Genomic DNA, 27717 nt, shown 5'->3' with positions numbered 1-27717 from the left:
GATATAGGTGCATGACACCCTGAGGATTAACATTTCATGCTGATTAGATAGTGTTTGTATTTTAAACCAAGTTGAGGGGGTAAAGTTTTATTTCTGTAGGAATAAAGTCAGAAAGTCGTCTGGTCATTGTTCCCCTCCTAAGCCCGTAGGCCACTTGAGAAAATGGATTTTGAGTCACTTTTCCAAAGAGAGTTTAATTGGCTCTGCGCCTGGCGAGTGAAGACCACTGACAGATAAATATAGGTGACTTACTTCTTACCTATTGAAAACTGATCTCACCTATAATTTATTTTTTATTAATAGTAATTAATTAATACTACTGTGTTAGAACATTGGATCTGTGTCTTGCACCTAAAATCTGTCTTCTTACCAAAGATTGTGTGATTGTTAATAATCACATAACTAGCAACCAAATACAGATCAGTAGAGTAGGTGCTAATTCAGCAGCACTTCAGGGACAGAGCCCAGAAAAGAACATGAAAGCAGCGTTCTTCTACACGCATCCCACACTTCTGCCTTGGCACCTTGAGAGATTGCAGTTAGTCAGGCAGCTGGGGAGGCAGCTGGTTTCCGCAGTCACAGAGCACGTGAGCTTGAGCCTAGTGAATGGCCTTGATTATCATGCAAGACACATAACGCTCTTATTAGCGCCGGGCTGATTAGCGTGATGCAGTGACTGCTTTCGGTAATGCCTTAATTGAGGTCCTTCCTTGCATGGAATTTACATTATGTATAGATAAATCGCTCAGTATGACATTTTTATGGGTATTTTAAACAAAGTCAAAAGGACAACAGAACCACCATTTTTTTTTCCAAGACAAAAAAGGCATGGTGCCAATATAAAGAGCTCAGTTAAGAGAATCCCTTTTACTAAGTGCACATGAGTATCTTACAGCAACAGCCGCTTTCCGAGTTGCATGTGGCTTGTATCACCTTCTAGTCCTTCACTTCCTGCTGTCTCCACACTTCCAGACTTGTGGTTTGGGTTTGGTGTCACTCTCATATTCAAATTTAAGCCATCTTGAAATGGAGCCAGGGAGGGGTCCCAAGAATTCATGGTTGAGTAGTTACGACAGTCAGTGTTTCACTCCTTCATTCTTTCATTCATTTTTAATCTAGATAATGGTATTTTCATTTTACAAAGCATCTGCAGGGTCATTTCTCAAGATCCTCACTGTGCCTATCCCTCATTCAGGCCACAGGATATCATCCATCAGCCTCCCCCACCCCGACCCCCAGGGCATATCCTTGCAACAGAACTCCTTTTCTCAGACTCCCTCCTACCTCTAGGGCTCTCCTCTCTCCCTCTCCTCTGGTCAGATGGTTGTACTACAGCAGGAAAGAGTTGGGGATCAGGCATGGCACAGTCAGTCCTGGCTGATCTCCTCTTAAGTGCTGATTTCAATTGTAACTTGAGTGTTAGAATTGTAAGAATTCACTCTCTTTGTTCATGGGCCCAGATCAGACAAGAAATTTGGCTACAGCTCTTGAAAGAAGACTCCCTTGGGTAGACATCTCTGCTGCTGCTCTGCTCCGTTTCTTTAGAACCTGTTCTAGCATGAATCATACTGTTGATTGTGTATGGTAGCAAATCTGCCTCTTCTCTGGACTCTGACTCCTTGAGGGCAGAGAATAAATTTTATCAGCCTGCATATCACAGCATTGTGACTGGCAATGAAAAGTATGAATGAATGAACAGAAAGTAAATCAAGATATCACTAGGCATGAGGGAAGTGCGAATTAAAACCATGATGGTCAAAATTTAACCAAAAAAAAAAAATTGACCAAAAAATGATGGGAAGGGGTGAAGTAGCTGGAACGCTCATACACTACTGACAGAAAAGCAAAATGGTACAGCCACTGTGGAAAATAGTTTGGCAATTTCTTATAAAGCTAAACATATACTTATTATATGACTCAATTTACCCACTCCTAGGTATTTGCCCAAGAGAGAAAAGGACAACTTTGGGACACAAAAATACCTGTCTGAAATATTGATAACAGCTTTATTTATAATCCCCTAAAAGTGGAAAAATTCCAACTGTCCTTCAGCTGGTGAGTGGTAACAAACATATCTATCCACATGATGGAATACTACTCAGCAATGAAAAGGAACCCACTGTTGATATGTGTAACAGTCTGCGTGAGTGTTTTATACTAAGTGTGGAAAGCCGGAATTTAAAACTGGGTACAGTACGAGTCCATTTATATGATGTTGGGGAAAAGGCAAAACTGCGGGACAGAGAACATACCAGTGGTTGCCAGGGGTTAGGAATGGAGGAAGAGTTAACTCCAAAGGGGCAGAAGAAAGGGATGTTTTGGGGAGATGGAACAATCTGTATCCTGATTACGATGGTGGTTACGTGACTATATGCATTTATCAATCTCATAGAACAATGCAAGTTAAAAAGTAATAAATTTTATTGTATACAAGTTTTATTTGAAAAAGTAGATCAAAGTTGTTTTGCTGTTTAGTGTGAATTCAGGGGGAAAAAAGTCAAAAGAAAACCTGAGTAACTAATGTCTTAGTAGCCTGCAGTGATTCTGCACATGTTCATGAACATGTAAACACACAAAGGAGTATGCGTGTGTGTGTGTGTGTGTGTGTACACATTCATTTAACAAACATTTAAAGAGCACTTGCCGTGGACCAGGACTTGCTATAGGCACCGGGAGTGTACTGGTAAGTAACAAAAACAGTGTTCCTGCTCTCGTGGTGGGGAGAGGGACAGATCGTAAATTTGAAAAAAATTAATGAACACATAGCTTTAGTTAGCGATGAGTGCTATGGTGACAATAAAACGGGCCTTGGTGATACGAGTGTGATTGGGTATTCAGCCCTCTATGAGGTGATTGCCTTAAACTGAGACATGGAAGGTGTGAAGGAAGCGTTCATGTGTGCAGATGCTCACACAGAGCAGGCCGGGCAGGGAAAACATCAAACGCAAGACTCCAACGGGACTCCATGGAGAACAAGAGGTACTAAAAAAGCCCTCTCACTTCAGAAACCATAGAAATGTTGGCTCAAGTCCACCACCATCCTTTCAGTGCATGACTAGGCTTCCTAAGAAATAAGGCAGGGCCGTTAAGATGAAATTAAGCTTCGTCTGTTCAGAGAAGTGGCAGCAGGTTGGTGTGATGGACCAAGTGAGCGAGGGGACCTGCAGAAGACAAGCTCAGAAACCTAGGTGGGGACCAGTTTCTGTTGGCTCTAGAGGTGTGAACACACACACACACACAAACACACACACACACACACACACACACACACACACACACAGAGCAAGGGACCAGAAGGCAGACTTCATGGCTAATAAAGTAGAGAAGGACTTGAACAGCAACAAGCAGGCTGAACTTCAGCTGCTGTGGACAGAAGAATCTACATCTGATGAAACTACATTCTAGGCTGAGAGCTGGACTCTGGACCAGCTTCTTCTCTTGTGAGTGTAGCTGGTCATGGTCGTTTCCTCTATAGGCTGAAAACTGGTAAATGGGATGACGTTGCTGCTGGTGTCTTTCCGACTGATGTGATACTCAGGAGCAGTTAGGATGAAGGGTAATGTTTCTACTGCTGTCAGGAAGCCTGAAGTCCTTGGAGAGGCACCTGGAGAAGTCCAAGCAAAAGCAGGGAGCCTGAGCTTTCATAGAGAAGAGCCAAGATTCTCCAATGTAATGTATGTTGATCCAGTTAATGGCAGCGCTCTAACTACAGAGAGAAGTGTGTTGCTTTCCTATCGCTGCTATGACAAATCACCACAAACTTACTGGTTTTAAGCAACCCAAGTTTATTATCTTATGATTCTGGAGGTCAGAAGTCTGAATGTGTTGGCAGGGCTTCTGGAGGCTCCCTTTGGAAGCTTGAGGGCAGTTACATGTCCTTGCCTTTCCCAGCTTCTACAAACCACCGACATTCCTTGGCTTGTGGCCCCTTCCTCTATCCTCAAAGCCAGTGCTGTAACATCGTCGAAACCCTCTCCAGTCTGACCTCTGCTTCCCTCATCACATCTCCTCCTCTCACTCTGACTCTCCTGCCTCTCTCTTGCCCTTATAAAGACCTGTGTACTTAGGTTGGGCCCAGCCATATAATATGGGATAATAACTTTGTCTCAGGATCCTTAAGTAAATCATACCTGCAAAATCTGTTTGCCGTGTAAGGTAACATAATCACAGGTTCCAGGAGTTAGGAGAGGACATCTTTGGGGAGGGCAATGGGGGCATTATCCTGTCTACCACAAGAAGGTTCCTGCTCCACCCACTAGTGTGACTTTCTCCTTGAGTAAATAACTTATCCTATTTTTTAAATAAAACTGCATCTTCTGGCTGCAATTATTTTAATTGCAGAGACACCAGAGAGCTTTCTCTCTTTCGTCTTCACTCTTTCCTCATGGACCGTGCTGTAGCCTGGAATTTAAAACATTACCTTTGCTGAACTCAGCCATCCAAAGCTTTTTCATTTGCGTGCAGTGTATAAAAGAATAGGATCTAGAGCGTTTAGAAAAGAAGTCCTTTCTATGAAGCTCTCAGATCAAATATGAAGTGAACAAGGTATGTTATTTTCCTGTTCCATCAGAATTTCTTCTGTGTTTTAGATATTTGAGATGTTTGAACTTCTGCTACATAAAACATTGAGAGTAGACATCCCCTCCTAGATTTATGATGTAGTTAATTTAGTAATCCACATAATCCTTATGTATTAAATTCCCAGAAAATGTTTATTAATCTAAGACTGATGTAGCATGTCATTGGTGTTTACCTCATTCATCAACAAATTCTGTGTTTAAACGTAAGCATAGACATGAGGACATGTGTGGTGGAAGCTTCTGCCTCAAATCCTGGTGAGGAAGAGCCTTGTATATAACTTCAGCTGGGCAGCCTTGAGGAACTCATGTGACCTCCAGAATCTCACTTGACTCCGGAGTGAACAGAGAAGAACTACACCACTCTCCCAGGGATGAAACACAGACTATCTGATTTCTGCTCACAGCAGCCTTCTAAATACCAAGCATTGCAAAAAAAAAAAAAAAAAAAAGAATTTTGCCTCACATAATTCATCTTTGCCTCTATAAATCTCTCTGTTTTCAATTAGATTTGATATGCTTCATTATTTCTCATTTAGAATCGTGGTTGGCTCTTGCTTTCCACAATTTTAAATCCATTCAAATATTGATTTCCTTTTAGTTCTTAAAGAGATTTCTGTTGGTATCCTATTAGGCTTGTTTTTATTATTTTATAGTCAAGTACTATTTAGAAATTTAAAATTCTCTTGATCTAGTGTATGACACATGTGCATGGAAAGGTTGGCACATGCCAGTTCTTAATAATTGTGCTGGTCAGTGTGCCGGCAGGAAACCAATGACACCCTCAGAGAGGGTTCATGGAAAAGAGTTCAGAATAATAAAGCACCCCGGGGCTAGTAGCAGAAGGGCATCCTGTACCCCCCTGTTTTTTAATTGAAGTATAATTGATTTATAATGTCATGTTAGTTTATGGTGTACAGCATAGTGGTTCAGTTATACATGTATATATTCCTTTCCATATTCTTTTTCATTATACGTTATTACCAGATATTGAATCAGAGTGAACCAAAGTTAACACAGAATTTAAGGGTAATTTACAGATAGCATTTCTAAGATATTTTGAATATTAGATCAGTAGGTAGTTTGCAGTAGCTCAAAGACACTTTTCATGTCTGGAAACTATGAACATGGGAAAAAGGCTTAATACCAGTGTTTGCACATGACAAGCATTGTAAGCTTTGATCTCATGGGTAATTGTTTTTACCTATAGCTGAAAAGTTTGAATTATTTCAGTAGCTGGAGTTCTGCTTTTCAGAGATCTTACAGTGGAACCAGGACCCACTGTTCTGAGGGAATGCTTGCTGTTACATGGTATCTGTTTGGTCCTTAATACAGTTTAAATTTGGACAGATTTATTCTTGTTAAGCCGTAAGTGTCAACATGTAAACTTGTTTTGATTAAAGAATTTTTCTATCCCAAAAAAAAGTTCCTTGCAGTATTTATGCCTCAGAGGGTGAGAGCAGAGAGGGAGTTCCAGAAACTGACAAGAGCTGTGGTTTCGGGAGAAGGTGCCAGAGGAGCATACCCACTGTCACACCTCCGTGCAGCTGGGCACAGCAGGGAGGGAAGCAAGGGGAATAAATATCCCGAACCCGGCTCCCGCCCTCTGTTCTCCTGCCAGGACAGGGCTCCTTTATTCAAACCCAACTGGAAGCCAGAAGGCAAGAGAGCCAGTTGGTATAGCCGATCAGGGGCCATCTCCTGGCACATGGGGATGGACGAGAGTGGAACATGGGCTGGAGAAGCAAACAGAAGACATCCAGCACAGGGGCCTGTTGGAAAAAGTACTGTCCCCAGTTCAATCACCTTGGCCTTTGGAGTTTGGTGGTACCGAAATACGCATGCACCCCCATCCCTGGGCCCAGACCTCTTTGATTCCAAGCACCATTCTCCTCAGCACTGCTGTTGGCGGTCTCCACGTTGAGCTGGTCACTGTGGCTAAAGCCCAGATCAGCTCATTCTCCTGGGGGTGGTAAGATGGGACTAGTAAATGGAGGTGCGGACACAGTGTGCGCGGAGGCCTGGCTCTGCCCGCGGGCGGTCTGGGGGGTGCCCTCCTTCACTCCTCCCCTCTTCCTTTTCCAGGATGGAGCTTCAGCATGGGGTCGGCCTACCAGTTCCACAGCTGGCGTGTGTTCGTCATCGTCTGCGCTCTCCCCTGCGTCTTCTCAGTGGTGGCCCTCACGTTCATGCCTGAAAGCCCACGGTTCTTGCTGGAGGTAACAGTCGTTATTACAAATACTCAAGGAAGCCTTGTACCTTGGAACAAGTTCCCTTTAATTGTAGTACATTTCCTCTTTGGGAGGTACATTTTCCCTTCCTATTATGAAACTATGGAGGGTTTGGTGTCATGGAGACACTATTTCAACAACCAACATGTGAAAAAGCTGCCTCGTGGCCAGAAAGCACCAAAGTTCCTCCTCAATCAAGTCATTTCCCTCAAAGAGGAGAACGTGGCTTATTGTTTTATAAATGAAAGTCACTATCCACGGGCGCTATTTCTAGTTAGAGGCACATCCCTTGACCTGCTGGTGCCCTCAGGGATGTCCAGGTAGTCTGTATGTTCCAGTGGGCTGAACCTAAATGCATTTGCGCTCTGACACCCGCCTTGATCTGACAGTACCACGTGGTTATGGGAAATCAGTGAGTATGTGCGTTTCACGTCCTGGTACTTCGTGTCTACTCATATTTCTTAGGTTGGAAAACATGATGAAGCCTGGATGATTCTGAAGTTAATTCATGACACAAACATGAGAGCACGGGGTCAGCCTGAGAAGGTCTTCACGGTGAGTCTGACTTCTCAGTGATCGTCTAGGCCAGGGGCCCAGCAACTTCTTCTGAAAACGCCTGACTGCAAACTCTGCCCTGGCTACACCAGCCACACGCATCCTCGGTGCCTCCTGCTGCCGTTTTACCTAAGCCTCCTGCTCTGCTGTTGTGTGTGCTGTTCCCTCCGCATGGAATGTTCTCCCATCTTCTAGACGCAAAATTTATTCTCAATGTAAAGCTAGTCTAAATGAATGAAAATTGGATGCATGGAATGTTTTGGAAAGAACACTGGATTTTTAAATCCTTTGACATGGTACAGTTAAACAAAAAAGTTCTTGTCTAAAATAAGTTTAATGGGGATATATGTAAGATCTTCAGTGTCTTCTAAATAATATCAATCATAGTTCATAAAATATGTGAAATGGTTCCTGTTGAAACAGTCTGCTGACATCTTATTTATTCATTTCATTTTTTAATAGGAAATGAATTTTTCATCATGTAAAGACAGACTTCAGTCTGGCCTCTATCCAAATTATCACGGATTCTTAATTAGCAAAATTTTTTATGCTGTGTAATGGAGAAATGAGGATGAGTAACACATGTCCTCCACTGAGGTTCTGGAAGCCTTTGAGCAGGCTCTTCTTTTCGGTAGATGCCCAGTGGAGGAGGAATTATTTTAAAATTAAAGGACCATAAGGCAAGGGAAGTCTTGAGACATCATTTAGATACTCAGTGTCTCTTACTCCTTCTCAGGCAGATGAGTATAAACCCTTTACCCAAGACTTCTGAGAAGGCATCTCTGTAGGGCCTCATTGCCCTGCTAACCTGCTTTTTCCTTCCAGAAGTTCTGAGTTACCAAGTTCACTCATGGCCAACCATGTTAATATGACTATACAAAGGTTAGCCGGGAATAAGGTGGGAACACTCTAAAAGGAAGGGTAATCTCAAGTCATTTATATGTGACTTTCGAAGTCATTACGTGATTCCACCATGACATATGTCTTTTTCCTTGTTGTATCTACAATACAGTGAATTTACATGCATTCCTCCAAGGTCTCCTTTTTAAGCTCTTCTTTTTGTGTGCCTACTTTAAATATTGTTTTTCAGGGCTTTATTTGCATCTAACCTCTCTTTTAAGCCTGCACGTTCGCCCTAGCTGATCTCAGCTACCTCCTGGATCTCTAGCTCCTACTGGGCAGATTTGCTGTGCACCAGACATGCATGTTGGAGGGCTTTGTGGGCATACTCCTAGGTACTGAATAGGCCCTTCAAATTCTGAATTTCTAAATCTGAATTTCTCATCTTAAGAGTTTCCAAACTTCTTCTTTGTCCAGAATTCAACAGCAAGTACTACCAGTACCATCCAAACCAGAACCCTGAAAACTATTCTCTTTCTTTCCTTTATCTCCATCATATCTAAGAAATTACTGTGTCTTATTATCCTTCATCCTAAATATCTCTCATCATTGTCCCTTAATTTCTACCCTATTGCCACTGATTTGGTCCAGCCCTCATTACTCACTGCTCCCTGCCTTTGGACTGTTCTTCAGGAACCCCAAGCTCTTTGTAGATTCCAGCACCCTCTTTTCTCTCACACCTCAGGACGTTTGCACATGGTACTCTTCCCGCTTGGAATGCCCTTCAAATAGTTTACACACATGGCAGCTGACGCACTTCTCCATAAGCTCCAGCTCAAATTCCACAGTCCACAAAGCCTCACTCTCAGGTCAGCTTGGGTGTTCCTGTATAATACGTCTCTCCCATCGGATAGGGATTCTATTAGAGTACTTTCTATTTGTTTGGAGGTCATTGCTTGGAGGGTGTGATGTTCTGTGTTTGTGTCTCTAGGGTCTAGTGCCAGGCCTGGCTCCCCATGGGTGCCAATGTAAGACTGCACAAACCCTGATGAGTGGAGAAGAGAAAACTTCCCAAAAGCAGTATGTTGAGTCAGAATGACTATTACCAAAAAGGACACAAAGAACAAATGCTGGCAAGTGTGTGGAGGAAAGGAAGCCCACGTACAGCACTGGTGGGAATGTAAATTAGTGCATGCACCATGGAAAACAGTATGGTGGTTCTCAAAAAACTATTTTTAGGACTATCATATGATCCAGCAATTCCACTCCTGGGTATATAGCTGAAAAAAACAAAAACACTAATTCAAAAAGATAGGTGCACTCCAATGTTCATAGCAGCATTTGTTATAATTTTCAAGGTGTGGAAGCAGTCTAAGTGTCCATCAACAGATGAATGGATAAAGAATGTATGTGATATACAGAGATATATATACACGTATACATATATACACAAGGGAATACTACTCAGACATAAAAAAGAATGAAATTTTGCCATTTGCAGCAACATGGATGGACTTGGAGGATATTATGCTAAGTGAAATAAGTCAGAGAAAGACAAAAATACTTACATGTGGAATCTAAAAAAAAAATACAACAAACTAATGAATAAAACAAAAAAGAAGTGGACTCATAGAGAACAAACTGGTGGTTGCCAGTGGGGAGGGGCAATATACGGGTAGGAGAAAAAAACTGAGTTATTATGGGATTATATAAAATCATCTGTGTGAAACTTTTGAAAATTGTTGAGCACTATAGAATTTAAAGAATCTTTTATTCAATTAAAAAAATACCCTTTGGTTAAAAAAAAACAAACTTTTGTAGTGTCACAAAATAATGCCTACATGGTTGATTTGGAACTGACTCTATTTGGAATCCCATATTTAACTCAGACATTATTTTCATTAAATACAGACATCTTTGTTTACATAGTCAGGAAGAGGCTATTGCCCACCTGGTATAATTTGAAAATACCAAGGGTCCCCAAATTGCATCTGTCAGAAGCCACTCTTGGATTCTTACAATAGAAGTCCTGCTTCAGATGTTGGCAGACTCTCCAAAAGATCTGTTCAGAAATTATCCCTGGTGGGGGTAACATGTGTACACATTTCTGTGTCTGCTCTCAGGTGTATCAAAAGCAGGTGGATGTTGACTAACAGGTTCAGATGAGGAAGGTCCACGAAGGAACCATTCTTCCTTTTTTTCCTGTCTCTTTTCAGGCTTCATTCTCTGTGTTGAAAGCATTGCTTCTCCTGACTCTTGGTTCTTGTCCTTAGCAAAGGGAGACTAAGACATGTATACAGCTTCTCAGGCTGAACCTCAATCATTTCTTCGTCTGTCACTAAAGAGTCAGTGTTGATGCTTTCAGTCAAAGCTCATTCGCTGGACCTTGCCTCATGGTCACCTGTGGGTGTTTGATGACCAGTCATTGTGGATTCGGTGCGGGAGGAAGAAGAAAAGGTCACAGGGATGCTCTAGGAATAAAAGTTTGATTGGAAAGCTTTAAGGCAAATTTGTAGATTCCAAATTTAGCAGCCAAATTCATCAAATAGACAGATTCCAAAGAAAAGTGTGTACAGTCACTTTACTTCAAGCAAAGTAATTCTTTTTTTGTTTGTTTTTGTATTTTTTGTGGGGGTGGGAATTAGGTTTATTTTATGTATTTATTTTACTGGAGGTACCGGGATTGAACACAGGACCTTGTGCCTGCTAAGTCAAGCAAAGTAATTCTTAATCCAAAATCGAATCTATCTAGATGTTTTATCTGCTAATGAATGCCTTCTTAGTAATAATTCAGAGAAGGGCATTTTGGCTTCCTATTATTCCATTACTACTTGTTCCTCCCCCATTTCTCTATGGTATTCCCTCCCATTCATCCTTTATTCAGTTCTTTTAGGTGCCGTTTGAGTCTGTATACTAACACCATTGGTCTCATATATATTCGAATACCTGCTTCTGTATCAAATGCCTGCTTCCTTTCTGCTGGAGTCAGCTTTGGCTCCTTTAAAAACAAATTGTAGGCTTAAACTTTGCAACTTTAGAGAAGACAGCTCAGCACTTTGCCCTCTGTTGCTCTTTACAGGTAAACAGAATCAAAACCCCAAGACAAATAGATGAGCTGATTGAAATTGAGAGTGACACGGGAACATGGTACAGGAGGTGTTTTGTTCGGATCCGCACAGAACTGTATGGAGTAAGTAACAAGCCCGCCTTGACTTGGGGGCCAGCTTGTTGCTCGAGGTTAGTCAGAATCAGGGATGACTGAACCAGTCCCATGAACGGGGTTCTTCCCCTTTCTGCCCGGGACGCCTAACTCCTGGAGTGGGACTGGGTAATAGGATCCCCTTGCGATCAGTGGGGTAGCCAAGATACTCCCTCTTAGAAGGGAAGGTGTTAGACAGGGAGTCTCGGCAGTGACAGGCTGTGCTGAAATCCTGAGTTACTTTGTCCATTGGCCTCCGGGAGACTAACAAATGAAAATTCCAGCATTTGGGTTCCTACAGCCTTTAGCTTTTACATTTTACACTTAAAATAATCCAGCCCAAAGAAAACTCAACATTTGTAATCATTTGTTGGAGGGGATTGAAGAATGGGATTGACTAGGTTACTGCAGAAGAAAACTGACTCTCTACTATTCCACAGATTTGGTTGACTTTCATGCGATGTTTCACCTACCCAGTCCGGGACAACACCATAAAGCTCACCATTGTTTGGTTCACCCTGTCCTTTGGGTAAGTGGTATTTAAGTCCTTGGTGAGTGAAGTCTTTCCATTTCCACACTGTAACTCCCAATCGCACTGCTTTCTTTTCTTAGACTGATGCTGTTAACCTCTAGGAAAGAATTTTTTTTTCCAGCTTAGATTTGCTGACAATTACAGTTTCCATAAGCCAGTCATTTTCTTGATTTTGTTGTAAAGCTAACCAACAGTGTTTAGGAAGTCGGCTGGGGCTGTGAATGATTTGCCCCCGTGACTCCTCCACCCTCCTCTCCTCTTTTACTTGACCCCAACCGCACTAGGCTCTTTGCTCTTCCTGGAACGTGCCAGAACTTCCTTGAACACGTCCCACCTCGCGCCTTTGCTCGGCCTCCAGCTGTGGCCTGGCTCATTTCTGTGCCTCCTTCCAGTCTTTCCTCAGATGTCACCTTCTCAGTTATACCTCCTTGAAGCACCTTTTTAAAAACTGCCGCCCCTCGGGGCTCCCTGTCCCCTTCTCAGCTTTATTATTTCCCCTCGCAACTTCCATCTTCTAATTGACAAAGAGCTTTTTAATTCTATAAAGAATAAAGAAAGCTCGGTCTTCCCCCTTCGGAAGGTCTGTGAGAAGAGGGATTTTAAACTGGTTGGCTCACTGTTACATGGCCCTGGCACATAATAAGCACTCAATAAATAGTTGTTGTCGAATGGGTGAAATCACCGTATCTATGCTCTAGGAAAAGAGGCGGTTGGGAGAACATTTCAGAATTTTATTTGCTAATGGTTGACATACACACTTTAGAATGTCCATGCAACTCAATTTTTGCCTAAGTTGCTGTTTTAAAAAGGCAGGTAGGTAGGCACCCTGTACTTTCAGGTCAGTAGGCTCTCAGTGCCTGGTAGAGCCCAGTATTGATGCTGTAAGTTCCATTTCTTAACATCCCTAAATTAAAACAGCAAGTCATCACGGATGACCAGCCTTTCCCAGTGCTGTGCGTTGTAAGAAAGGAAGAGACAAAGAAAGTGGGGGGTGTTCTCTTGTGACCTGGGGACATGACTAAGTTTTAGATCCTTATTTCTAAATTGAGAGGGTTGATTTAGAAGATGCAAAGTAACTCCCTCTCAGGTTCTAAAACACCCATTCATCTCTGAAGGAAGAGAAGGCTGAAAAATAACAAGTATTAAATGCCTACTGTGTGCTACACATTGGCTGCATGCAAAGACAAGCAAGATAAAAGTGAAGAGTTACAGGGCAAAAGGTATGGTTCGTTTACTTTGTTTACTTATTACGGACCACATTTTAAGCTTTGTGATTTCCTTATCATGTCCCTGAAACCTCAAACAGTGCTTAGCCTTCGGTGGCTATTCAGTAAACATTTGCTGAATAAATGAAAAATTAGCTGAAACTCCTTCATGTTATCGATGACGGGTGTTCTAGGTTATCATGCTTCCCTCCTTGTTGCTGGTTTTAAAGATTTTTCTCCTCTGAATGTGACTAGAGAGCCCTGCTAATCCCGAGTCATTTCTTACTCAGTGGACACCACTCACACCCCTGCAGTAATTATTTTATGATCTGTGAAGAAAAAGGGTTGAAATCTATGGAATCCTGGGGCAGAGATATTTCAGAATCCTGATGACAACAGTGATGATACAAACTTAGTCTTATACTTAGTCTTTTGAGCACTCACTGTGTGCTACATACTTTGCATTCCATTTAATGTGAGCACTACCCAGGAAGGTGGGTACCACCATCATTCTGATATTAGAGACAGGAAGGTAACTGAGGCTTAACTAATTTACCCAAGATCACACCACTGGTAAGTGGTAAGGCCAGGATTCAAACCTAGCATGTCTGTCTGCAAAAGCTATGCTCATAAGCACTTGTTCCCCTTTGGAACTCAGTGTAACTGGGGATAAACTAGAGCAGTGGTTCTCAAACTTGAATGCGCATCAGGAGAATCTCTTGGAAAACTCCACCCTCCAATTTCTGATTCAGCAGGTCTGGATGGAGCCTGGGAATATGCATTTCTAATACATTCTCAGATGCTGTTGCTGGTGGTCCAGGGACGCTGCTTTCGGAACCACCAATTTAGAGCAGCGTTGTCCAGTGAAAAGATTATGTCAGCCACATGCATGTGTCATTTTAAATTTTCTGGCAGTCACATTTAAAAAAAAAGAGAAAAAGGCAACAAGTGAAATTAATTTTAATAATGTATTTTATTTCACTCATTTGTGTCCAGAATATTATCATTTTAACATTTAATCAATCTGAAATGATGAATGACTTCATTTTATATTTTTTTTGTAAATATTCAAATTTGATATTTTATACTTACATTTAACTGCTCGGTAACCATGTGTGGTTAGTAGTTGCCATTCTGAAGAGACTGAGCTGTAACCTGTTAGAATAACACATTAGAGGTGAGAGGCAGAAAGAAGGAAATAACCTGGCTTTTCCGATGAATAACTTAAAGGGCCCTTTTGCCAGCCTTGAACCTCTTTGAGCATGGGGCTCTGCCCCTAGGCTAGGAGTACCACAGTAGTGTAGGAACCGAGAAAGATTTCCACTAATAAAGAGGTCATTCTTTAAGGGCCCTTACAGTTTTTGGACCCCAAGAGCTTGTAGCACCAGACTAGAGGATGGGGTTCTTCAGTGCAGCCTGAGGGGATGAGAAAAACATCAAGGCAAGATGCCACGTGCTGGTACAGGATGGCCTTCTTATGCATGTCTGTTCCCAAAAGAGGGCTTCAGGAATTACAGACCTGGGGTTCTCCAGGTAAACCCAGGCCACTCCTCTTACTTGATTTTTGCAGGCTTAATTGTGGTGGGGAGGCATAGTGCAGATAACTATTTGATGATTTGTAATGCTAGAGGGGGCCAGTCCTAATCAGAAGCACTTCTCTGGGAGCCACCACCTCTCTGAAAAAGTCAGGGAGATGGTCATAGCTACTAGTGTTCTGGCGCCTTTACAAACTCACATTTCTTTGTCTTTCAGGTACTACGGATTATCCGTTTGGTTCCCTGATGTCATTAAACACCTGCAGTTGAACGTGTTGAGAAATAGCCAGAAACTTGTTTCGAATGTCACTATTAACTTTACAATGGCGAATCAGATTAATTCTGGAATGGAATACTACAATGTCAGGTCCAGAAACTTCTAAATAATTTAATTTTCTACCTAGTCTCAAACATGTATTTCTTATTAGCTTTCACGGCACTAAATCATGCATAGTTTTTTGGTGTTGGTTGTTTGTTTGTTTTAGTTTGTACATGTAAGCATTTTTCAGACTGAATGTGAGTACTTCAAATAGCCTTTAAAGAAAACGTGCATGTTTATCAGTTACTTCACTTACAACTGATTCTGAAACTGAACTGCTCACATTTATAAAGGAGTGAATCATCGACTGGTATGAAAAGAACATTCACAGAAGCCTTGGAAATCAAGCAAAATAAGTCAATGGCAGAGAAACATGAAGATTATGAGAAAATAAGATAGGTTATATGTTATTTAATTCAGAGAAGAAATCTGACGTGTAGTTTGATGACATCTGTTTTCTGTCTCTGGATATGCCTGCCTTTTCCGCTCTACTGAGTCATGAATCGGGGTTAATTTGTATTAGGAATAGTTTTCGATTAGAGAACAGGAAAGAGTCCCCAAAGTTAGGGCCTTGGAAAATACAGAATAAGTTAGCAAAGGACGTTTTTGAGTATGGAATCTGGAGGAGAGAGAACGAACTCAAAAAGGTGGTTCTGGTTCATTCTTTCAGAGAAGGAAAGGGATGGACCAGGTTCTTGTTTCTACCCACGATTTGCTGTCTGAGCAGATAATTGCTGGCAGGAGTTCCTGTTGGTTTATATCATTCTTAGGAAATTGTCCTAATTTCAAAAGTGATAAAAGTGAAAATCTAAAATAATTGACCCAAGTTTCCCAAGGCAAAAACCAGTTTGGAAGGATGAAAAATAATTCTGTGGGATACTTGTGGCTTGTATAATGAAGAGCAGAGTCACCAGCTCAGAGCTCATTGTTTGGATGGGCAATTCAGTGACTGGCCGAATCCTTATCCAAGCCGTATGGTTTCCCCTTCACTCTCCCACATAAAATACTGACTTGAATCTGTACTTGTTTTTCAGCAGAAACATTGGGGTCAAGTGCTTTGTAATTCTAGGGTGAAAATTTATTTCATGTATTTAAAAAGTATTGTTACTCCATTACAAATTTCTAGTGTGTATGTGTCTCTGATGGTCCTAATTTTAATAAGCAGTTCTAAGCTGCATATTCAGTCATTACGGAGAAATTTTTTGCTTTAGCAATATAATTATTAATAATTTTAGTAATGTAATGATTAATAATTTTAGTAGCATTAAAATCCTTGTGAAATATATGTTTATTTTAGAAGGTGATAGGATTTTTTGTGTGTCTTTCAAGGAAATTTGAAATACCACTAGTAAAACTCATTTTTTAAAAAACAGTTTTCCTGTTCAACATCTTAAAATGTCAGTTCTTTATGTGCTGATAGGGAATGACCTCCCAGGTAGACTGTCAGGAGAACAAAGTGTAGAATAGCGTCTCATTTGCCAGGAGCCTGTGTGCAGGATGCTCCCGGAAGCGCATACGAGAAACTGGCAACAGCGGTTATCTCTGGGAGAAAGAACTCGGTGGCCTGAGGATGGCGGGAAAAGACTTACTTTTTTCTTTTTCCACATTTTGAATTTTGTACCCTGTGTTCTTTGTGTGTATAGTATCCATTCCAAAAAAAAAGTTTCCCTTTTCTAAATTCAGTTCCATTTCAGGAAATTAGTGGTCCTCTTAAAATATGTCATTATTTCCCCTCCTTTAGTGGATAGAGTTATGGCTTAGATGGTTAGATGGTTTTCCTCTGAACCCCTGGAGTAGGGGTTGAAGTAAGATTGTTTTTTAAGGTAGTCCGTCGCTTAGGCACTTAGCGCACTTTGAGCTGACAAATGCCGTCTGGTATTAGGGTGGGAACAATTCTGAAAGTACTCAATAGTGGATTGCTTTTAAGTCAGTGAGGTCACTTGCCTAGGACCATCAGTCCGTTTCTGCCCTAGTAAGAGTGGTATTTTATATAACTTCTTTCCATTTGAACTAGCATTTTCCTTTCAGTGACTGGCTAAGTATACATCCATAGTCTCTTAACAAATTACCCACGCACTCTGATGAATATTTATGTATGTCTCCTGGGCATCCTTGTCAACACGGATAGTCTGAACCATAGACTCTTCTAAGATACTAGGATCATTAGGACTACTGGCATCTCCACCTTTCTCCTTGCATCACCCAAAAATGTATCTGAGCTTTCATAATTCTATACATTTCCAAAAATAAGCAAAGCCACGGCCATTCTATTTGGTTCGAGGAATACTTCTTGGCTGTGAGAAGAAAACTATTCTTGGAAATGTGTATATGAACTATGAGTTTCTTGACCCCTGAGTTAATCATTCCTCACATAAATAAAGCAGAATTCTCCCATCTTTTCTTCAAGATAATTGGAAATCCCTACACTGGAATGAAGAAGCCTTAAGTTTTCAGCCTGGGAGACAGACTTTCACTAAAACTTAGCATGGGAGCACATCCTCAGTTAGAGCTATTAATCCCAAGTAGAGAATTTTTAAATAAAGGCATATGTGAAGGAACAAGAGGATAGGGTTGAAAAATAAAGACTCAATAGCCACAGGTAATCTTCATACTCAATCCTTTCAACTGCATACTCCACAAAACCTTTTACCAACATTGCCAAAAGCTAAATGAAGTTATTTTGAATGCCATCTCTTCTTCTGGTAGAAAATCATATTGGTGAGCAATGAGATAGCCAAAGGGCACGCTGCATGAGGAAAAGAGAGGAAATGTTAAGAGCTTAGAAAATCCAAAAGCCAATGTCCTTTCTAATTAAGAGAGTCTATAGTGGGACGTCACATCACTGATTTGTTTGACTTAGCCTTGAACCCTGATGGATACAGTTATTGATGTGAATCTTTTTGTGTGTTGGACAGATTCCAAGGGATCAAGCTCAAATCTGTAACTTTCAAAGATTCGGATTTTAAGTCCTGTGTCTTTGAGGATGTGACTTCAGCTGACATCTACTTCAAGAACTGCACATTTATTAATTCTTCTTTTAACAACACAGGTAGGTGTGCTACTTAGCCCTCCCTGGGGCCTCTTCAGAGGGCCTAGTTTTTGGCAGAAATGTAATACCCGCTTGGTGATAGGTGTGGGCAGAGGCTCATGGGAGAAATGGAGGTTGAAGTGCGAATGAATGGACTCCCTCCATCAGGATAGATCGAAATTGAGCTTGTATTGTTTGTCTTTGTCAAATTTAATGCAGCTGGAACTTCCTGAGTTTCAAGTTGGGAGGTCGGTGGGAAAATCCTGTGATGAATCATTTTTAAAGCAGAGAATTCACCTGTACTTTGTTTGTTTTGATAACCCTGGTTTCAAAATCTGATGTTTACTTAAGTGAGCACTCCCGAACCTCTGTCTGCGGAGATGGATGACACATGGCTCTGCTCAGTCGGATAGTCTTTTTATCCAGTCCATTTAATGGAGTCTGGAAAACTACCCAGGGAAAAAAAGAGGGGAAACAAACATTGATTGAGCACCTACTGTATGCTGGTTCCTACCCCAGGTTATTAGACACTCATTGTCTCCTTTCGTTTTCACAATAGCTTAGGCTTAGAAAAATTAAGTAATTTGGCCACAGTCATAGAACATAGCTGACATTTGAGCCCAGGCTTATCTGATTGCCAAGCCCAGGCATCTCCACCCCCATACATTGATTGGTCTGTCTGTCCCATGAGACCAAAATTACAGCCTGACCCTGGCAGGAGTATCAGGGCCACCCTGTTGCCAGCCTTGCCTTCTTGGTGCTCAGACAGGAGTCAGCTCTGCCTCACTCTAAGTGAGAAAGGAGCCAGGCACCTTGGGATGTGTTTAAACAGTGCTCTCCCTGTCTTCCAACCCATTCAACCTCAGAAGACCAGCTTTTTAGGCAGATCTTGATCAGCAAAGACAACAGCAATTTTGACTCTCACTGCCTTTTAGCAGAACTCAGCATCATCCGCAACCCCTTTTGGGCAGACCCAAGTTCAAGAAAAAAAAGTCAGCGGTGAATGCTAGTGATCTTCCAGTGAGGCTGACTCTTGTTTTTTGGTGGATCCCCCCACTTAGACCCTCAGTTATCAATTCAGCCTCAAGGAACCCCAGGAAAGTCCTGTTCCTTCTCACTGCCTCAGAGCCCCATAAAATGGCAATACTAAAGCTGATTGATACACATTTTGAAAACAAATTATTTCTGTAATTATAGTATGGAAGCTATTAGTACTATAATGATCAATAGTCCTTGTGTAACATGATAATTAGAACAAAGTCACATCATAATGGAGTAAGCAAGTCATGTAACTAGCAACGACCAACCATAAGAAATCAGAAGATAACTGGACTCTTTATCCCTTTATTCAACAAAGGTATTCCTTCCTTCAGCTGCTTTGTAATGTGAGGTCCTAGACTAGACCCTGTGCTTTGGCCAGGCCCTGAAGCCCTCAAGGAATTTACAATACCATGATGCGTTTCTGAATTCTCAACAGACGTTCTTATACTGGTGCACAACTGTGGAGAGCTTGATGAATTGTCTTTCTTTTGTATACGCAGATTTTGAGCCATATAAATTCATCGACAGCGAATTTCAGAACTGCTCATTTGCTCACAACAAGACAGGATGCCAGATTACCTTTGATGATGACTATAGTGCCTACTGGATTTATTTTGTCAACTTCCTGGGGACACTGGCCGTGTTGCCAGGGAACATCGTGTCTGCTCTCCTGATGGACAGAATCGGGCGCTTGACGATGCTAGGTATGTGCCTGGTTTCGTGTAAAATACAAGAGCTGCCCCTACAATCTAGAGGGAGTCTGCCTCTCATTGTAGTCTCCCACCCCGCTGAGGATTTGCATCCCACGGAGGTGAGGAGAAATCCCTGAAGACCTTCCATTAGGACTAAATTTTAGTAAAAATTATGTGTAATTACATCTCATTGGAGCGGCTTCTGGGAGTTAACAGACTGCAGAGCTAATTATGCATGACTAATGTGTATTTTTCTGCTTACATAGCTGAGTAATTGATGATACACATTTCATGCTTGCTGATTTCAGAAGGTAGGTAGAGGCAAACCTTACGTACAGGTGAACACACTGGTACCTGAACCCAGCCCGCAGCTTCCTCTTGGGATTCAGTTTTGCTGCAAGATCTCAAAGACCCAAGGCATCCTGGCTCTACTATGGTGATGGGAAACTTCCTGGCCTTTTGTCTGCAGGTGGCTCCATGGTGCTCTCGGGGATCAGCTGTTTCTTCCTTTGGTTTGGCACCAGCCAATCCATGATGATAGGCATGCTGTGTCTGTACAACGGATTGACCATCTCAGCCTGGAACTCTCTTGATGTGGTCACCGTGGAACTGTACCCCACAGACCGAAGGTATGTTGAAATGGACCTCTAGGAAGGGGCACTCTGAGCCCCACAGGATCCCAGAAAAGTCAGAGAAAATAAGCCAAACTGTCATTTTTCCAAGAAAGCAAAAATCCAAAAGACATCTGGCTTGCAAAGTTGTAGGTTCTACCTGTATCTTATTTTTTTTTAATGAGGCAAAACATTGTTATTTCTTCACTGAGTATTACCTTTGGTGCCATAAAAATGTTATGACTTTGAAAACAATTTGGAGATTAGTTTCTCAACTTGCAAATATTCCTGGAGATACATAATGATTGCTGACCAGGGATAATCATAAATGAAATGCTAAATAATTGCATTGGAACAATTATAGGAAAAGTATTCGAATTGTCCCCAATTTTTACAGCTAGATTATATTTAGCAATGTATGCGGGTATTATGTGGTTAAATATATATATATTCAATATTAATATTAAATATATATACTAAATATATATATTTGACTGTAATGCGGTATGAGAAAATCAAAAGTAAGTTTGCCTAGGAAGGCTTTTGAGTATATATATATATATGGGTATTTGTAGGTAAGTTATTAGACAAGGTGAGGCTTTGAAGTTTTTTTACTTGATTTTTTTTTAGGTATAATTGATGTACAATATTATATAAGTTTCAGGTGTACAACATAGTGATTCACAATTTTCAAAGGATATAGTCCATTTATAGTTACAAAACAATATGTACAGTATGTCCTTGTAGCTTATTTATTTTCTACATCTACTTGTATCTTTTAAAAAGAAAATGTAGGGGAATATAGTTGCTAGCAGGGGTTAATAGGGCGGTGAAAGCAATGAAAAAATTTAATTGTGTGCATGCCTTAGTTTTCTGGCTACTGACATGAGAAGGCTATAATGAAGCAGTGAGGGAGAGCATCTAAGAGGCTCTCGGGGCCGCTTATCAGTCCTAAGAGGGTCCTTACCTTCCATTTGCAAGTGTCTGCATGAGCTCTGCATTAAGGCACCACAAAGAGGTCTCTAGAACATACCTCTTGCCCTTCCTGATCTGCTGCAGGAAAGCCTGACACATTTCCAGTTAATGAAAAAAGATTGCTAAGAGAAGAAAATTATACATCTGTTCCCAAAACAGAGACTCTGCGCCTCGTATCAGAAAAAGGGCTAGAAGGGAGGGCTTCGGGGCAGAGCTTCAGCAGCTGAGCCATTAAAAGCATAGAAGCCCCGTTTTGGCATTTGACACGAGCAAGGACAAATGGCCTTTGCCTTCTTTTCTTCCATGCATGCTTTGTCACCTTGGAGGCCCTCTCTGCTAGAGGGTGGACTCAGGATTCTCTGGACTCTGAAATGGAGGAGGGTTTTTCCCTAGGATGATACAGAGACACTTGGGACACCACTTTTCTACCAATCCTGAGTCCCTCCTTTTACTTATCGTCCCCAGTGGGGTACATTCTCTTCCTGCCCATCCTCTAACTTGTATTTCTTTTTCTGGAACATCTGTCACTGAGCTGATAGGTACTCCTGTATCCATGTCTCTGCAGAGCATCTGAAACAATTAGGAATGTCTGCTCATCAAATACTCTAATCAGCAACCTTCTATTGACCACTTAGTCTCAGAAGGGAACTGTACACACCGTTTGTGTCCAGCATTTGTTCAACAAACGCTAACTCTCTTTCGTGGGCAAGCTCCTGGGATGGATGCCGCAGGTCTCGGGATGAGGGTGCTGCCAAAACCAGGTTAAGACTCTGCAATCTGCTTGCTTTCTCATCCTTCAAACTGGGCCCAGATGTGGATTAAACTAGATGTTTAAAAAAAGCCCCTCAATGGATAAAGCAAGGCTGTGTCACAGCCTGCGAACTTTTTGTTTTACATTGTGAAAGTGTGATACTGTTTTAAATGAATCAGCAGCTGATCCCTCTGCCGTAGGAATGGAAGGTAGGAAGGATGAGTATTCTTCTGTGGCAAAAACCTGGCTGAAAAACAAACACCATGAACTGGGCAGGTTTGTCTATGAGAAACGTGAACCTGCTGTGTTTCTGTTGTTGGAAACGTTAAACGTTAACCAGGATAAAAACAGAGGTGGCTCTGTGTCTTAGCTCAGGTCCTCTGAGAAGCAGAGCACAAGATGGGATTAAACATGCACAGGTTTTGTCAGGGAAAACGCCTGTGTGAAAGAAAACGGGGAGGGAAGTGAAATCTGGGAGAGCCACAAGGCAAGCCCCATGGCGGAGCGAGGACAGAAGACCAGGTGGGTGGAATCATCCCAGACCACTGGCAAGCTGTCTAAGGAAGGTTCAGCAAGGCTGTGAGTGTCACCTTCAGAGGAGTCCTGCCTGTCCCGGGCACCAGTCTGCCATCATATTCCTGTTGCATTCAGTTACCGGAGCGGCAAAATACAGGGATGTGTTTTGGAGCACAGCAGCTGGGCCAGGACTCAGAAATCAGCAAGGTGCAGTCTCACTGTAGCCACACCTGCTAGCAGACCTTCTCCAGCATTTAAGCTGATGTTATCAGATCATGTGCAGGAAGTTGCTTCCTTAAGCGATGGAGAGATCGCTTGTCCTCCAGAGCTGCATCCCAGGGCCATGGTGAACTAGCCAGCCCCTCTACTCTGTTTCAGGCTAAAACTTTCTCTTCCACCTCTGCTGTGTTCCTCCCAGTCACATAAGGTGGCCTCCGCTGATCTGTGGCTCAGCTGCTAGAGGAAAACCCCAGCTGCTCTGTGTGCAGGTCCTCTGTAGCCTCTCCTCCCTGTGGAAGCAGAATAGGATGCCTTCTGGCGAGAATTCTGGTCAGAGGCTGCGATTTTTCAAGCTAGAACTTGAAAACATTGCCAACTCCTTGCCCAGTTTCTAGAATCTGTCCTTAATGATCAGAATGGGACACTCTGATTCCAGGCCCTAAACTAAAAAATAACCTCTTAAGCCATTTAGCAGACAACTCCTATCCACATCCCAGTGGGAAAACATGATTTAGGATATAGTCTAAGTGCCATGAAAGTTGTAGCACTTGAAAGCCACACTTGTCAACCACTGTACGGATGTGACCTTGAATGTTAAACCTCTGACTCTCGGTCGGGGTTACTTTTGCATTTACTGTGAAGGCACCAGTGAGAACACGACACTTCCCACCGCAGTGCACCATTCCTCTATGCAGAGCCCACCGCTCAGTCTGCAGGGAGTTGCAGGACCCGCTCTGGGGAGCAGCTCTGTCTCCTCTCTTCCTATGATAATAACCAGTCATTCTTCACATTTCCTGCTCTGTTGTGCAGTCAGGAGGTGGAGAGCTGCGTCGAGGTCACATCTGCACGGTCCAGATGTTTGCTCTTCTCCTCATCCTGATTTGCCTCCTGTATTCCTCTTGTATTAATTTTGTGTCTTTTATGAGCTACCTGTCCATGAAAAATTAATCAGTTGATCTAAGAAACAAATAGGAAATTTTATTCAAGCCAGATCTGAGGATTATAACCTGAGAAGAGCATCTCAGAAAGCTCTGAAAACTGTCCCACTGGTTAGAAGTCAAGGCACAGTTATGTAAGTTTTCGGAAACAGAGGGCTGTCCGTCAAATGATGTGTTATTGACAGTTTGCATAATCCAGATCTAAGTGGCATCCTGGTGGGTCATGTGACCCCTGACAAGATCAAAGAGGAATGTCGTCTTTTAAGGAGCTGTCTTGTTGATGCTAGGACCTTGCTCTTTGTGGTTGAGCAGGTTTTCGCCCATGGGGGAGGTTTGGTCCATGTGTAATGCAGATACACAATGCCCAGGGCGGGGAGAGAGGAGGCCAGAAGGCGGAGAAGGATGTTTTATGTTTAAATTTTTCTTGTCTGGCCATAAAATATGAATTTTATTTCACACACCCTAAATCACTTCATTAAAAGGCAGGAAATTTTGTAATTAAAATTATCTTTACTTATGGACCAGCACTTTTCTGTGCCTGCAGATTAGAACAAAACAGCAACTGCAAACACTTGTTGTAGGAAAAGCTCTATTTTTTCCCATCTACTCTCAATACTTCTCTTCTGACCAACAAATATGTGAGGTTTTCCCCACACTAGGCAATTCTCTAACTCACAGGGGACGCCAACTGGATGTCCTAAAATTTAACTCAGTTCTGACACTGCCTACCTGGAGTTAGCATCAGATCCCACAGAGTAAGGGCTCAATTCCCGCAAGAGTGCCCCCATTTCACACACCAAACACAAGCCAGGTTATCGCCTGTACCTCTGACCAACCAGCTATAAATTGAAGTTCTCACAACCCCCTTCTTGGGTTCGATAATTTGCCAGAATGGCTTGTAGAACTCAGGGAAACACTTACTTATGTTTACCTATTTATTATAAGAGGTTGGAACTCAGTGACAGCCAGACACAAGAGAAGCACAGGGCAACGTAATGAGGGGGGTAGCATGGAGCTCCTGTGCCCTGTCCAGGTGCACCACCCTCTCAGTACTTCTAGGCAGAGTTCACCAACTTGAAAGTTCATCAAATCTTCTTGTTCAAGAGTTTTCATAGAACCTAATCTCCAGCCCTTCTCACCCTTCTCCCAATTCCAACCTCTAATCACTCTTTCTAGTAACCCACCCCTCCCTAAATCACTCATTAGCATAAACTCCGAGGTGATGAAAGGGGCTTCTTATGAATAACTGAAGACACTCCTATCACTCAGGTTTCAGGAGCTCTGTGCTAGAAACCAGGGACAAAGATCAAATATATTTCTTACTACACTTTTCCGTTGTGTAAATATCAATACCGTTCTTCACTCCTCAAAACCTTGGTATCAGAGACAAGCATAACATAATGATTACAGAGTTTTAAACAGATGCCCAATGACATTTTAGCCATTTCCCCAGGTTAGAAAGGTCATGGACACTGATTGGCACATGAGAATTTAAGGGGCAGAGAAAGGGGTAGAAGTGTTCCCCAAAAACTGAGTTCGCCTCTTGGTGGATATCAAGAGCCAAAAGACACAACCAAGCCAAAAATGGGGAGAAGGAAGGATTTGTTACTTGCAGCAAGTGAGAACGTTGGGCATCTCTCCCAAAGAAGCTTTTCCCCAAAGCTGCAAAGCTGGGGAAGTTTTAAGCTATAGGTATATGCATATTCATGAAGGGGCGTGGGCAGAGGCTGAGCTTTAGTTGATTGAAGTCACTGAGGGTTAGAAAAGGTCAACATCAACATCCCTTAGGCTCCAGGTGATCTGGTGGGTCTGCGCCTAAGGGGGGTTTGAATTCTGCAAAACAGCTCAAAGGTTTCAGGCTGGGTTTTACCTTTGAAACAGAACTGGGAGTCTTTACAACTGATTTGTTATCTTTGCTATTGTTACTTCTCTTACCTGATAACAGTTTGTTTTTTGTTCTGTTGAGATTATTGAGACTTGTTCTAGGCCAGACTTAGATCACACAATGGCTTAGGTCAAATGGCTTCTCTGAACAAAAGAGAGAGAAAAATTTTTAAAAAGTCCTACAAAAGATTGCTTTGGCAATTTGGGGTCTTTTATGGTTCCATATAAATTTTTGAATTATTTGTCCTAGTTCTCTAAAAAATGTCTTGAGTTTTTGACAGAGGTACATTGATCTGTGGATTGCTTTGGGTAGTACGGCCATTTTGATAATGTTGATTCTTCCAATCCAAGAGCACAAGCTACCTTTCCATTTCTTTGTATCATCTTCAATTTTCTTCATCAGTGTTTTATAGTTTTCAGAGTATAGGTAACCTCCTTGGCTAAGTTTATTTCTGGGTATTTTGTTGTTTTTGATGCAATGGAAATATTTATGCCAGTTAGAAAATTCTGGTTTTTGAAGTGCAAAAATAAAAAAAGTGAATGAAGGGTCTCAAATGGCAAAATAGCCTTCTTTTTTATAGGTGAGTCGTATTCATTGCGTATATGTGATACATCTTCTTTATCCATTCATCTGTTGGTGTGCACTTAGGATGCTTCCGTGTCTTGGCAATTGTAAAAAGTGCTGCTGTTAATAGCAGGGTGTATGAATCTTTTTTAATTAATGTTTTTGTTTTTCTCAGGTATATGCCCAGGAGTGGAATTGCTGGGCCGTATGGTGATTCTGTTTTGGGGTTTTTGAGAAACCGCCATATTGTTTTCCATAGTGGCTGCACAAATTTACATTCCCACTGGCAGTGTACAGGGGTTCCCTTTTCTCCACATCCTTGCCGACATTTGTTATTTGTGTTCTTTTTGATGATGGCCATTCTGACAGGTGTGAGATTGTGTCTCACTGTGGTTTTGATTAGCATTTCCCTAATATTGGTGATGTTGAGTAGATTTTCATGTTCCTGTTGGCCATCTGCATTTTCCTCTTCTGGAAAAATGTCTATTCAGTTCTTCTGCTCATATTTTAAATGGGTTGTTTGTTTGCTTGTTTTTTTAATGGAAGTACAGTTGATTTTTTAAAAATGGCTTCTCTGATGTCAAGAAAGCCATGCCTGTTTTCTTTCTCCAGGAACCCCTTACCCTGTCGGCTTACAGAAGGACCCTAACCATCAGCTTATCTACTTTACAGATTTGTGAGAACTTGGGGTTGATAGCACATCCCCACTGTATTATTTTAGTGGGATCCTTGAAGATGCAATTTGTTTATGGCCAATCAGTTTCTTGGAACAAAAACTCAGGGAAGCTTTTTCATGTCAGAGACTCTCTGACACCATATATGAAGTGTCTTTTCCAACACCAATCAGTTCTCCACTCTGACACTATCTTACCTGGAGTTAGCATCAGATCCCACAGTTAAAAATCTCAGTCCCACAAGACTGAATGGATGGCCATGGCAGTTCTGAGCCTGGGACACAGGAGAAAGAACAGGTTTGGGCTGGGGTGGGGTAGATAATCAGCTCCACTTTGGACGTGTTGGGTTTTCATGTCAACATGGGGCTGACAGGCATTTGAATATTTATTTACATTTAGATGCCAGAAAGACTCCTGAGTTGTGGGTTGAACATTCACTCACTAATTCATTAAACAGTGCTTTCGAGACAGGTATCATGTGGCAGGAGTTGTTCTGGTTCTTGAGATACACCAGTGAACAAAACAGAGCTTACATTCTAGTTTGAGGGAGACAGTCAATAAAAATTAGGTAAGTAAAATAGATCTATCAGATGGTGCTAAATTCTATAAAGAAACATTAAGCTACAGAGGGGCATAGAGGGTGGTGGGGTCAAGGGAGATTTTTATTGTTAATAGAATTTTAATTGCAGTTGTTAATAGAATGGTCTAAGAATATGTGGCTGTAAAGGTGACATTTGAGCAAAGATCCAGGAAGATACTTGAGAAGAGAATATTCTCAGCAGAGGCAATAGTAGGTGCAAAGGTCCTGAGGTGTAAATGTAGGAGACCAG

General features: G+C 41.9%; 1 protein-coding gene across 14 annotated transcripts in view; it reads left to right on the top strand.

Moving 5' to 3' along the window:
- The window catches only part of SV2C (synaptic vesicle glycoprotein 2C), a 394932-nt gene that overhangs the window by 356956 nt on the left and 10259 nt on the right, over positions 1-27717 (top strand). For all 14 annotated transcript variants that reach the window (XM_072958521.1, XM_031674860.2, XM_072958523.1 and 11 more), the window contains 8 exons: positions 6663-6796; positions 7274-7363; positions 11283-11393; positions 11843-11931; positions 14892-15041; positions 17909-18042; positions 19563-19766; positions 20224-20383. In XM_072958521.1, coding sequence (XP_072814622.1) covers positions 6663-6796; positions 7274-7363; positions 11283-11393; positions 11843-11931; positions 14892-15041; positions 17909-18042; positions 19563-19766; positions 20224-20383 — 1072 coding nt within the window. The remainder of the gene's footprint in view (positions 1-6662; positions 6797-7273; positions 7364-11282; positions 11394-11842; positions 11932-14891; positions 15042-17908; positions 18043-19562; positions 19767-20223; positions 20384-27717) is intronic.

The sequence above is a fragment of the Vicugna pacos genome, chromosome 3 (genome assembly GCF_048564905.1).
Source record: "Vicugna pacos chromosome 3, VicPac4, whole genome shotgun sequence".
Taxonomy (NCBI): domain Eukaryota; kingdom Metazoa; phylum Chordata; class Mammalia; order Artiodactyla; family Camelidae; genus Vicugna; species Vicugna pacos.
The sequence above is the reverse complement of the archived record's forward strand: the minus strand, read 5'-3'. Positions and strand labels throughout refer to the sequence as shown.